This window comes from Dermacentor andersoni, chromosome 1 (genome assembly GCF_023375885.2).
Source record: "Dermacentor andersoni chromosome 1, qqDerAnde1_hic_scaffold, whole genome shotgun sequence".
Taxonomy (NCBI): domain Eukaryota; kingdom Metazoa; phylum Arthropoda; class Arachnida; order Ixodida; family Ixodidae; genus Dermacentor; species Dermacentor andersoni.
Window position 1 is genome coordinate 126,624,209 of NC_092814.1, and position 13,504 is coordinate 126,637,712.

Sequence of the window (13,504 nt, forward strand, 5' to 3'; positions counted from 1 at the left end):
CAGCATACAGATGATAGCAGACAGCATCACGCCATTAGTATATTTGTGCAATTACTGTTTAAATCATTTATTTGTTTAACTTCCTATTTTTCTGCAATCATCACCAGGTTTCTATAAACTAAGGCAGCAGTATATTCGAAGTTCCATCTTTTCAGGAGAGGATGTGGACCTATTTTGGATAAAACAGACTTGAAATATAACGAACCTTTCTCATTGGATAATTATGGTTTGTTGTAACGGGCGTCAACTATACAATAGTACTCTCACAAAAGGAACTGAAGTACCTACGTAGTCCGATAGGAGGCAGCTATAGCAGTAACAAGTGTACAAGAGCTGCAATACGACAAACATTTATGGCAGCACATGTTGCTTCTCAAGTACATAATGTTAACAGTGCACATAATAGTATTTAAGCACAGTTATCACACCAGCAAAAACCAGAAGCAGGGAGTGCCTACCTGGGAGGCTGTCCTACACCGCAGCTGATGCGAGGGAGAATGAGATTTGGTGCTACCACTGGAGGAGCTGTTGAAGCTGCTGATGCTGCACATGCTGGATTTGCGTGAACCCAAGGAACTGCTTGTGCTGCCACCAGTATGAACAGGAGAGCCTGGAGGTGTCTGGAACCGGTCATTACCATTATAAACAGGTAATACTGTTTATAGAATATGGCACTGGGCAACCACTTTGACCACCTATAACTTGTCAGTGCTGTTCAAGTTGTTCACCAGTCAAAGTGCTCTGCAATACATATGTCTACTGTGTGTAATTACTGTATCTTTGAGCAAAGAACACCCCCAACTGTGTGCAACACACAACAGAACTCTGCTGTCAAGAAAAAATTATGTACAGCAGAACATCGTTAATCTGAACTCCATGGAGATTGGAACATTTTTAGACAAAACGTAGTTTGAACAAAAGATTCATGGCAGACATCACACTCACAGTACTGTCAAAACTGAGAAACAGGAACAAAAGCACGTGGCAGGTAGCAAAGTGAAACCAACTATGAAATAACTCCCCGCCGTATCCGCACATTGTTCTCTCTTCTTTTCTCGCCAACAACAACCCAAAAACTTGCCTGGAAGGTCCAGGTGCCCTGTGACCCTTTCAGGTCAGTAATGACCTGTTCACTGGCCGAGGGAAGGCATTCAGGATTTCGAGTAAGCTTGGCCAAGGAGTCCACAATTTCCTGTAAGTGGGATGTTTCCTGCAGCATCAACAGCTCTTCTTCCTGTTGGAAAATAAGATTGCACATGAAGAAAGCAAAACTCAGAAGTGTAAAGGTGCATGACTAATCTAACTGTTGACACATGTCATCAATATATAAGAGATAGCTTGAAACTGCCCAAACCATGGAACCAGGTGTTTCTTTTTTTTTTTTTCTTTGTATGGACTAGTCAACCGTGCCGGAGACTGTGCAGATGCACCCGCAGGACGCGACCGCCTTACAAGATACAACGGCCTTGTGAAGTCATTTTACCTCGCAAGAAGAACCTTCCCCACCCCTCCCCACAAGTTAAACAGAGCACAGGCAACCACCCTTCGCCTGTTACAGATGAATACATACCCCTACCTCACACGCTATCACACCATATACTTCGGCATCTACCCGAGCCAGATGTGCAAGGTCTGTAAAACTGAATCAGCAACACTCCCCCACATGCTATGGGAGTGCAAACATCAATACCCAGACCTTAATCTCATGACCCTCTCGTCGAGATGGCACGCCGCCCTGCACAGCTCCCATCTCGACGACCAACTCTGGGCGACCCAGCAGGCCAACGAAGCGGCGAAGAGGCAAGACCTCGATGTCCCATCATGGGAGGCCTAGGCCCAGCCGACTAAACTGCTGGTTCTCATTAAAGTTCACTCTCTCTCTCTCTCTCTCTCTCTCTCTATCGCGTGCTCTCAGTAAAGGAGAATTACTAGCTTTCTTGTAGTAAATACAAAACAGTGAATTTGGGGTTTGGACAAGTCAAACAAATCTCAGAACTTGGATTGGCCCATTCTGTCCTCAATACATTTTAAAAGACAAATTCAAAGTATGGCTTTTAGGTGGTCTAAACTTCTTGCTCTCAAGTGCAAAGCAGCACCAATAACCAATATTATTATTTTGCCTTTGGCCAAATAGTAAATCAGAATTTCAAAAAAAAAAGATTCACACAAACGATTTTGTCTTGAAGCCCTCCATGTCAACAAAGTGGTGAACTTTAAGCCACTTTACACATATAAAGAGCACTGAATGAGAAACCTGTTTAAAATAATATTCAATAACATTTAGGCGCCTGTAGTGAATATTATTTGGGGGCTTCAATAGAAAGAAAGCTAAGGGTGTTTTTGTTTAAATATACTATGGAGGCTCATAAATGACCACAATATCCTGCATATAGCACCAATGTGAATGTACCAACAAAATGTGCCTTTTACGAAAAACTAATTAGAAAGATCCAAGAAAGCCAAAAAAAATATGCTACATTAGAAACAAAAGTAGGAAAAGATACGTAAATAGCAGACATGATGGCACACTGTTGTCATTAGTTGTAGAAAAGCCTAGAGTCATTGTGAAAACAGCATTTCTTGCATGACTGAGTCTTTTCAGTTATAGGTATTTTGTGGCATGTTATCAAGGTGATAATTTCACTTGTCTCTGAATCAATGTCAAACGTTGGTAAAACACAACAGCTAGACAATAAATGTATGTACGGCTCTACGACTCTACCAAGCACTGATAATAATGGAATAGCTCTATGTATACAGTAGACTAGCGTTATTTCAACTCTGGTTGATTCGATCCCAATCAACCGGCCAGCTCCCATGCTATACAGTGTTGGATACGGACACTTTTCCTGGCATCACTCAAGTTCCCCAACCACATCCAATCGCCGTCGCATTCCAATTATGGTGCGCATCTACCACGTTACCGGACCCATCAGACAGGTTGGCGACCCCCACCTCATGCGCCGCATGTCGAGCTATTGTCTCCCCCTCTGCTTGACTCTTCCCGAAAGTGCAACGGGAGGCTGGCACGGTTCCAGGTAGTTGATCTTCGTCCCGAGCAAAGCTGTTTTGCGGCTCTGTAAGGGCATTCGAGAACAACCCGTCTCCTCCAGCTGAGCACTTCCAGGCGAGGAGGCGACGCCGGAGGCAAGTCAACCCTTGGACAATGGAGCCCTTGGAACGATCCAATTGGCCAAATGTGACTGCACTTGCATGGGGGCCTACCATTGGAGGAAAATGATGACACCTGAGCTGGCTCGACGATTGGCCGAAAATGACGCGACCCCAATAGACCGAAGGGGTTAAAAGCGAGAGACAGGGCGAAGATTTTTTCTGTTGTTCTTGCCACGGGCCGCAGCGTCCGATTTGCTGCCGGCCGTTGGTGACGTTATGACTGCTCATTACTTTGTGTTATTACTGTAGATAAGGTAAATAAACCTTCAGTTCTCAATATCCTCCTCAATGTCAGCCAACTCCCACACCCAACAGCAAGATCTAATAACGGGCTCAAGCTCATTATTTTGATCCTAAAATTGGCCTTCACCAGATAATTCGAACTTGAGCAGTAAGCCCGCATGAGCCCACATGGTAACTCCAAAAGTATGTGACCCATTTAGTGGCAGCACCTGGTCGCAGTGAAGCTTAAGAGCTGGTGAATCCGTTGAAAACATGTCATCTCCCGTCGCAAACGCCTATTTTCACTCTGCTCTAGGAAGGTTTTCAAGCAATTTTCAAGCACAATGTATGATTACAGTATTTATCCACTTCTAACATTTTTTTTGGTTGTTGTTGTTAAAGGAAAGTGGATAGAAAATTGCTTGCGCAGTTCAACTGGTTATAATACCGTAACTATCTTCGAAGCATTTGTGCTTTACCGCATAACACGGATGTATTGCTGCGAAGCTGACGTTAAGAACCTAACCACCATTGTGCAATACATATTAGACCCTAGCCCCTTTTTCTTGCTAAAAAATCGGGTGCACGTTATAGTTCCATTCTGTTTAGGAGCTTTAATGTCATTTCTATGCTAGTTTCCTAATTAGGACACACAGAACATAGGCATGCTTGATTTGAGGCTGGGTTAGAATCGGGCAAATACGTAGTCAAATGAATCAGTGGTGTGTTTGGTGTTTCGGGGTATTTTCTGCATCTTGTTGACCTGCCAGATAATTTGATCGATTTTGTTGGTCCTGTTAGGATTGGATTAACGGAAGCCAACTGTAGTGTAATTACTCTACTGTTGCTAACCCTCCCCCTAGATGTTAAAGGCACCCCGACTAAACACAGGTGCAAGGCACAGAAAGCAGGTTACCAAGACAGGTGTGAGGCAGGCCACCAGAAGGCAGTACCGGGCCCTCTCCTCAACCAGGGCACGGCGCACTGCTTGCTTCTCAGCCTCCTCTAACAGCAAGCACCGGTCACTCATCTCTTGCAGAGCACACTCCAGGCTACGCTGCATCTCCCACTTTCCACTGCCTGCAGCACAGTATTCCATGAACACTTGCAGCCATGCCTAATCACCAACATGCAAAGCAGTACATGGACAGTTTCAACACACTGTCTAGTCTAGACAACAGAGTAAGAAGACAGGTGCCTGAACTTTTTGACACGGATGGATAAGGCACTAAAGGGCGACACATAATGATCGGAACGTCATCAGCACACCTGGTGCCGCCACCTGCAGTAGTTTGCTTGCGCCATCAATTCATCTTGCGCCGCCGCCCACAGCAGCTCACGTCACTGCAGTGCTATCATTTATACTGGTCGAATCAAGTTTCATAAGATTCACATTGACACTGGGCTGCGTGGAGATGTGCAAGTGGCGCAATGCTTACGCATATTTAGACAACTCCTAGAGGACAACTCCCACCTGCGTGACATTTTTTTTTTTTTTTTTGCTTTACATTAGATGGCTGCCAACCCCATCATGAGAGTGTGGTACCAGAATTCTTTCAATGTGAAACCAAATAATTAATTATATCTCTTTCTATGTCACCAGTTCAAAATGTTCACAAAATGCAGTGAGTCTTTTTGGTGCAGGACATGTTTAAAGGGTTCCTCTAACGTCACAAAAATAGGGACCTAGTGGTCACATGGTGCAAGTCACACAATGAATGTGTCATTGAAAGGTGGACACATGCCACATCAGCCATTCTTTACACTTTCACTCTGTGCTTCTTCACATTCAACACAGGATAAGTTTAGTCATGTGCCATTGCTTTTTAGAATTCACAGCACCATTTTCCCCTTCTCTCCCCAATTATCCTATCGCCTAAAGCTTTCAACAAGATGGTCACAATGTGTCTGACCACTGCACGAAACTATTACTCTATTAGTCACAAGGTTGGTTCTCTTGGGCTAGTGTTTCAAAATGGTCTATTGAATCATGGAAGCACAATGAATGTAATTGTCAAGTCATGAAGCTCTTTATTCTTCAGACACTGTAAATGGAACAAATGTGTGAACTATTCTATGATCTAGCACATACCTTTCTTAACCTTCTTCTGTAATCGCAAGGTGTCAGTTGACATCTTCTTGATCTCCTGACGTGCCCTCTTGAATTCTGTGAAGTTAATGTCAATGATGCATTTTGCTTAGAAAACAACAAAGCTCATAACCTTTCTGTGCTTAAATTGCTATTTCATGCTAGAAACAAAGAATTTATAATAAATAAGCAAAGCATATTTGCTACAATACTACAATAATAAATAAAACCTTATGGAGATTCTACATGCCAAAAGCAGAGCTAGGTTATGAGGCACGCCATAGCACTGAGCACCTGTGGTTGGTAATGGCATAGCAAGCAAGGCTTCTTCAGAGCCCAAAGCTACATACAAGCTTGAATGCTTTTCCACACAAGGTTGCATTTCTATGCAGGCAAAGGAGAAATGCCTAACTTGGTCAGCAAACAAATGGCCATATATGGCTACACAAGCATTAAGAAACAACACAGGTTTTAAGGGTGAATATATGTGCATGCTGATTAATCAAGAATCGATAAACACCTTTGGAATGGTCCTTGTCTAGTTGTAGGGTGCTTTTTTTCCAGTCCTCTAGCTTGTCTTGTAACGGAATAACTAGCTGCTCCATGATTGACCTGGGAACAGCACACACACCATGTGTAAGTGGAAGAAAAAAAGGGTGCAGAAAGAGTCAAGCACAGCTGCTAATCTACATCTAGGCATTATTCTAAAATGCAAAAACCGCAGAAACGATGTCACCAGCTTGAGAATTTTTGACCATCCGGAAAGGGCACTATTTCAACAAAACAAAGTTTGATCATCTTTCTGACCCAAAACAAAATCACACAAATGAAATTATATGAAACTTGTGCATGCACCTGGTTAGGACTTTATAAAAATACATTTTTGACTTTGTAATAACTTCCAGAATGCGTTCTATCCACTAATACTTCACATTCTCAAGGTTTATAAAGATACCTGTGTCATTGCTGATCACTGAATGCACGCACTTTCGGAAACAAATCAAGGCTAACAAAGCTGCTCACTACGCACTGCCAGTGACAAACTCAGGTTTCACATTGGTCTCAACTGACATTTAATTCTGAAGACGAGCAAGAAGATGCTTTCATAATGCACAAATTACTCTGGCAATTAGAGCCTTACGTGTGAACTAACAATATTACCACGTGTACATTGTTTCGTTTTTTGATGGCAACCATTTTTACTGGACATCCACTATTACTGATTTGTCATTTGGTGGAAGACACTCTCACGGTATCCAAAAAATTCTTGAATGTTGTCGCAGATTCTGTTGTGAAACAGTCCTGTCTAATAAGATTGCACTGCATGAAGAAATCATCCACCCACCAAAGAACCTGTGGGCTAAAGTTTCCTGTAACCTTAGTGAAGGATGTAACTGTGCATTTTTACATTGATTATAATTGCCTGAACAAAGTCGTGAAGAAGGACTCATGTCCCACCTCATGGACAGATGACACGTGGAACCAACTCTGCAATGCGAAGTACTTTTTGTAGATGAATCACAAGACAGACAACTGACAAATTGAAATCATGAGAGGGATCGAGAGAAAAAAAAAATTATGGGGTTTTACGTGCCAAAACCACTTTCTGATTATAAGGCACGCCGTAGTGGAGGACTCCGGCAATTTCGACCACCTGGGGTTCTTTAACGTGCACCTAAATCTAAGTACACAGGCGTTTTCGCATTTCGCCCCCATCGAAATGCGGCCGCCGTGGCCGGGATTCGATCCCGCAACCTCGTGCTCAGCAGCCCAACACCATAGCCACTGAGCAACCACAGCGGGTAGGGATCGAGAGAAGACCACCTTTATTACACCGGACAGCCTGTATGAGTTCAAAGTCAATGCCATTCAGGCTTTCCTCAGCAGCTGCAACATTTCGGTGTGTGATGGACCTGGCATTGGCAGGCTTGAACTAACAGACTTGTTACGTATGCTTAGATGACATCATCTTTGCAGCAAATTTCCCCATTCATCTCAAACGACTTGGAACAGAAGTCAAGGCAATCAAGTCATCCGGACTCACCCTGAACCTAGAAAACTACCATTTCAGATACACAGAGCTCCTGTTCCTGGGCCACTGTATCAGAAAGTCTGGAGTCTGTCCTGACCACCAGAAAACAGCTGCCATCGCAAAGTTCCCACAGCCCGTCGACAAGAAGGCAGTATACAGATTCCTTCGCCTGCGTCTACTATAGATGCTTTGTAAAGGACATCTTATATCACTGCTCCTCTGACTTCTCGCAAAATCAGACATCAAGTTCAAGCAAGAAACACCACAGGCCAAAGCATTTTAAGAGCTGAAACTATGCAAGCAGTTGCCACCAATACTTGCACAGTTCAATGAAAATGCTGATACCGAAATCCATACAGACGCAAGTAGCACAGACCTCGGCATCATGCTAGTCCAAAGGAAAGACAGAAATGAAAGTGTCATAGCTTACGATAGTCGGTCACTATGAAAACCATAAGCAAATTATTATTCTATATACGATGGAAAAAGAGCACTTTGCCATCATTCACGCTGTAACAAAATTTTGGCCTTACTTATACGACAGGCCCTTCAAAGTTGTAAGTGACCACTGCACCTTGAGTTGCCTCACACGTTGGAGCCTCAGACTGCAAGAAGTCAATACCACCATGACCTACAAGTCCGGACAGAAACACTAATGCAGACTGCCTGTCCAATGCCCCAAAGACCTGCCGCTGCAAGACGAACAGAACGACGTCACCTTCCTGGGAACAATAAGTGCAGACAACCTCGTCGAACAGCCGCAAGCAGACCAAGAACTAAGAAACCTCACCAAGTACTTTGACAGCAACACTAGCTTCATTCCTAGGGTGTTCAAGTCTGGATTATTATCATTTTTCTGACACAAGGGCATCCTCATAAAGAACTTCTTATTTGTCCATACCAACTAAACTCCTTTTTAATTCAGCTTTGAGTCCAGAGGTTCTGCATGCCTTACCTACATCATGATCCAACAACTGGGCACCTCAGATTCTTCCGTACACTTGTGTGGATACAGGAGAAATACTATTGGCTGCACCTGGCTGCCGACGTCATCCATTATGTCAAGACATGCCAAGGCTGACAATGACACAAGACTCCGCCGACAAAGCCTGCATGCCCCTAAGGCCTATTGAACCTTCTTCACACTTAAAATCTTTTCTAATATGCTTGAACTCATACAAAAACCGCACAGCTTGATTTGTTTCTAACAATTATAACTTTATTCCTAGTGTTACTTTAAGGATGGGCTGGGATGAGAATAAAAACCTGTTATTAGAGATGCTTTCCAAAATTTATTGTGGCATGGTTAAAGTAGACCAGCAAACATACCTCTTGCCCCCTCATTTTACATCTCAATGATGTGACCATCAATGGAAAGTAAGAGAACTTAATTGTAGAACGAATGACTTTCATGGCTCATTTTTTTCGTACACCATCAGTCAATGGAATCAACTGTCACAACAAATCACTCAATGCCAAATTGAAGTGTTGTTTCGAGCTCTGACGTTGGATGTACAATGGCGTGTGTGGTCGTTTTTGTTGCTGGTGTATAATACCATGCATGGTTATATTTTGCTGGTGTATGTGGCAAGCACAGTAGAAGTTTGTTGTTTGCTCCACGCTGGCCTCATATGAACACTATGTATTCTTCCCCCCCTGCAATAATACCGTCGGGCATTGCAGGTACTTCAAATAAATAAACGAATAAATAAATAAATAAAACCATCACCAGCATAAATGTGCTCAAAAACAACCAGACCTTTACAATAATCTAAGGAAGTTGAAAAACAAATTTTTTAGTGCTGTAAAATGCTTTCACTTATGCAGGAACAAATGCTGCTTTTTTAAACAAGGGGTAACAACACTCGCACATCCTTGGACGAGACAGGGTCAAATACTTCCAGGACACTGTACACAGCCATAGACCTGGTACTCTTCCTTATATCAAGGTAAATTACTTTTACAATGTAAACAATTTGATGCAACTGTCTTATGTGCTATTTTATAGCGTATTTGTGTGAACATGCTTTGTACAGAATTATGCATTCCTGCTTCTCAAAGGCCTTGGAGATTGCAACAGAAACTTGCACTTCATCAACTTGGGTGACTACTGACTCAGAGGATACTGGAGCCACCCATGTTGCAACAGCCAAATGGCAGTTGAGCAAGAAGACAAATATTCTCAAAGGCCTTCAGAACTAACATTTAACACAAATACAGCACCTTCTTTCTACTATACATAACCCATGTGGGCTTAGCTTTTCATCTGACAAATAAAATAACAGCTTAGGTACCAGGTCTATATTTTTTTTATATTAACAGAAACTGAAAACTTGTAGCATATAGCCCAAATCTACTCATTGGGCTGGATTACTCGGAGAAACAGACATTACTTACAATGTAAATTAAAATGCACAAATGAAAATTAACGAAATTTCGCTAATAAATTTTTAACTAATTACTTTAGCACACATATTCCAATACATGACTGAAGCCAGTGATTTCACAAGGCACATCCACTCGGAACAAACTTTGAAACTAGCACCAGTTTTGAGATGAGTGCTGTCAAAATTGCAGTAAAATGAACTGTTGTTCCACTTAATTTATTTATCAAAACACCTTTTTAGGCACTGAAGCTCAACAGTACTGGAACACAAATGCATTTTGTCACAAACTTTGGAAATGCATACCTCTAGACTAATGTCACCCTCAAAATTCGTTCCAAGTGGATATGACTTTCAATATCACCGGGTGCAATTCGTAAATTGCAATACTTGTCAAAAAGAAGTAAATTTAAAGGTTAATTTCTGGAACTTAATTAATTAGTCAAATATTTATTTTTATTTCTCATGCAAATAATGTAAGCCTCTGAGAGTTATCTAGCTGAAAAAGTAGAATTTTGCTAAATGACGCAGGTGATACTTAAAAATTCTGTTAACGATAAAAAAAAAACACCTCGTATACGGAACAACAAAACATAGGATTTGCAGAGCCCAGCTATCTCATGATTGATGATAGGTTTTAATCCCCTAAGGCAACAAAGTGACCATGAGCTGGTACACATGCATTTTTGGATTCTGCCCCCACTGGAATGCAGCCACCAGGGCCAAGAATAGAACTTGTGATCGCATGCTCAGCAAGCAGATGAATGTCATAGCTACTGGGCCACCCCAGTAAAACACTTCCTACAAACTGTGCACAAACTCTTAGATAAGCATCAGCACCCAAGATGCACTTCAGACCAAAGGAATTGATTACTGCAAGTTGCATGGTTTTTCTGCAAACCACAAGTGGGGCAGTGGTTATTTTTCTAACTATGGCAGCAGATGAATACAACATGTTCAAACCTGTGTGGTCAGCCTGCAAGACAGCATGGCGAACAAAAGCTTTAAGGCAAACATAGCATGGGTAATTTTTTACTCATCTTCACATTATAAATTTTTAAGTTATTTTTAATAGTCGCTGTGCAATTGCAAATTTGAATTACATTAATTAGAACATTCCCTTTTAACCCCTTCTGTGCCTTGGATGAGCTGGGGTCATTCACACATTTCTGGTGAAAACGGCCAATGACAAGCTCAGCTCATCAGCGGTACTTTGCATTTTCTAGCAATGCCATGGACGAGCGTAGTTTTGTCTCAATGCTAAGTCATGCTATTGGCAGATGGCAGCACAGAATCTATGGGACAACATGAGCAGAAGCACATTTATTATTGCCGATGAGGTAAAGAATGTTGACAACTGGGGTCTCTAAAAATAGTTCGAACAATTTTTGCCAAAATATGGGATGATACTAGTGTGGCATAGAAATGGTTAAGATGAATTGCCCCTACAATTTTGTGAAGCAGCGTCAAAGAGAAATGTGCATGGACTGCTGCTGTGATATGTAACCAGAGCTGCAAGATTACATGTAAAAAACACTGGCAGCAAGGAGGCGGCAGACCTAGGGGGTCCCGATGAAGCTCCCAATGTCATTTTAGCTCTTTGCTTGCACTAATAAAACATGTTAAATGTGAATGGGCACAAATAAATGGCATATTTTGCCAAAACTCTCTTCTGGATTTTACTCCCAAAATTGCTTTGAAAAAAGAATATACTTTTAGTAATACAATATGCTAGCTACTGACTCCGCACTAGACAGCAGTGTTATTAGTTTTACTAATAAAAAGATGTTCTCCGCAGAACATTCAGTAACATAAGTCCTCACTGATGAAGCAGCCATAAACCACTCAAATCTGTAATGAATTCTGGGGCTTTACGTGCCAAAACCACGATTTGATTATGAGGCACACCGTAGTGCGGGACTCTGGATTAATTCTGACCACCAGGGGATCTTTAACATGCTCCCAATGCGTGGGACACGGATGTTTTTGCATTTCGCCCCTATCGAAATGCAGCCCCTGAGGCCAGGATTCGATCCCGCGACCTCGTGCTTAGCAGCGCAACACCATAGCCGCTAAGCCATCGCAGTGGGTCACTCAAATCTGAAAGAAATAAGGTTTATGTTAAATATGCAGATAAACTTACGTGGTGAATGAACGCAACTTTGCTTCAACACTGCGGTGACGAAGGCAAAGGCGAGTCAGTGCCTTGCCAACTTCTTTCGTGGCCCCTGCGCAGTTTTACGTATAAAAGGAACTAGCTTGAGAACCTTGCATTGCGAGCTTTGTGGTGCATGAAAATCTAAAAACTCTCCAAAAATGGTGAAACCCATTGAACAAAAATGTTGAATGTTGAAAAACAACATTGAATGTCGGCGCTTGCGGTGTCATTTTCTCGTCTCATGTCTCGTCTACGTTTTGCGCGGTTAACACCAGGATATTGACCCATGTTACAGATAATAATGTGCTGATAAATGAGCAGCATGGTTTTCGAAAAGGTTTTTCTTGTACCATGCAACTTGTAGAGTTCTTTCACGGGCTGGCTTTAAATGTTGATGCGGGTGGGCAAACAGACTGTGTGTTTCTAGATTTTCGAAAGGCCTTCGGCATCGTTTCGCACTCCCTTCACCTTGCCAAACTGCAGATTCTAAATTTGGATCAGAATGTGCTAACTTGGATAACCAATTACTTGTTCGACAGGCATCAACGCGTGCTTCTAAATGGGAGGTGTTCATATTATGTTGATGTTTCATCAGGCTTGCCAGAAGGCTCCGTCCTTGGTCCGCTCTTATTCCTTATTTTCGTTAATGATATTTCTGTGGGTATTTTGTCGCGCATACATTTGTATGCCGACAATTGTGTTTTATATCAGCAGGTTAGGAACGCAGGTGACGGTGTTTCTTTACAGGACCATTTGGATCGTATTACAAGGTGGTGCCAGAAGTGGCAGATGACGTTGAATCGAAAAAAGTGTGTTCACGTGCATGTTTCGAAAAAAGAAAAGAAACAAACAAATAGAAACTGCATACACCATGAATACGTATGTGATTAATACGGAACCAACACACAAATATCTTGGCATTGTCTTATCGCATTATTGTTCAAGGAATGCCAATATTGATTATGTTGCTGGTAAAGCTGCAAGGGCTCTTTACCCAGCAGAACCTAAGATGGTCCCCCCAGAATTTAAAGAACACAGCCTACCTCACATGTATTAGACCTATTTTGGAGTACACATGCCCTGTATGGGACCTGATGCAGGCCAAGTCTATAGATAAGCTCGAAAAAAGTCGGGATAGAGCTGCACAGATTGTTTTAGGGCGGTACAAGTGCACAGACAGCTGTACCACTACGAAAACGGAATTGGGTTGGGAATCGCTTTCTTTGCGCAGAAAAAAAACTGAGTTTGAAGTTTCTCTTTTGTGTTTTTCATGGTAACACTGGAATCGCTCGTAACAACTACTTTGATGAACCCAATTACATATCCAGTCAAAATGACCACTGACACAAAGTGAAAGAGTACCGTGCAAGGACAAGTTTGCAAGGACATTGTTATACAATTCCTTTTTTTTATGATGACTATTAGAGACTGGAACCGGCTGCAAG

General features: G+C 42.2%; 1 protein-coding gene across 2 annotated transcripts in view; it reads right to left on the bottom strand.

Moving 5' to 3' along the window:
- The window catches only part of LOC126545850 (uncharacterized), a 101,295-nt gene that overhangs the window by 62,663 nt on the left and 25,128 nt on the right, over positions 1-13,504 (bottom strand). For both annotated transcript variants that reach the window (XM_050193853.3, XM_050193851.3), the window contains exons 4-9: positions 12,045-12,129; positions 6,006-6,097; positions 5,489-5,563; positions 4,313-4,476; positions 1,082-1,234; positions 459-620 (exon numbers count right to left, since the gene is read on the bottom strand). In XM_050193853.3, coding sequence (XP_050049810.2) covers positions 459-620; positions 1,082-1,234; positions 4,313-4,476; positions 5,489-5,563; positions 6,006-6,097; positions 12,045-12,129 — 731 coding nt within the window. The remainder of the gene's footprint in view (positions 1-458; positions 621-1,081; positions 1,235-4,312; positions 4,477-5,488; positions 5,564-6,005; positions 6,098-12,044; positions 12,130-13,504) is intronic.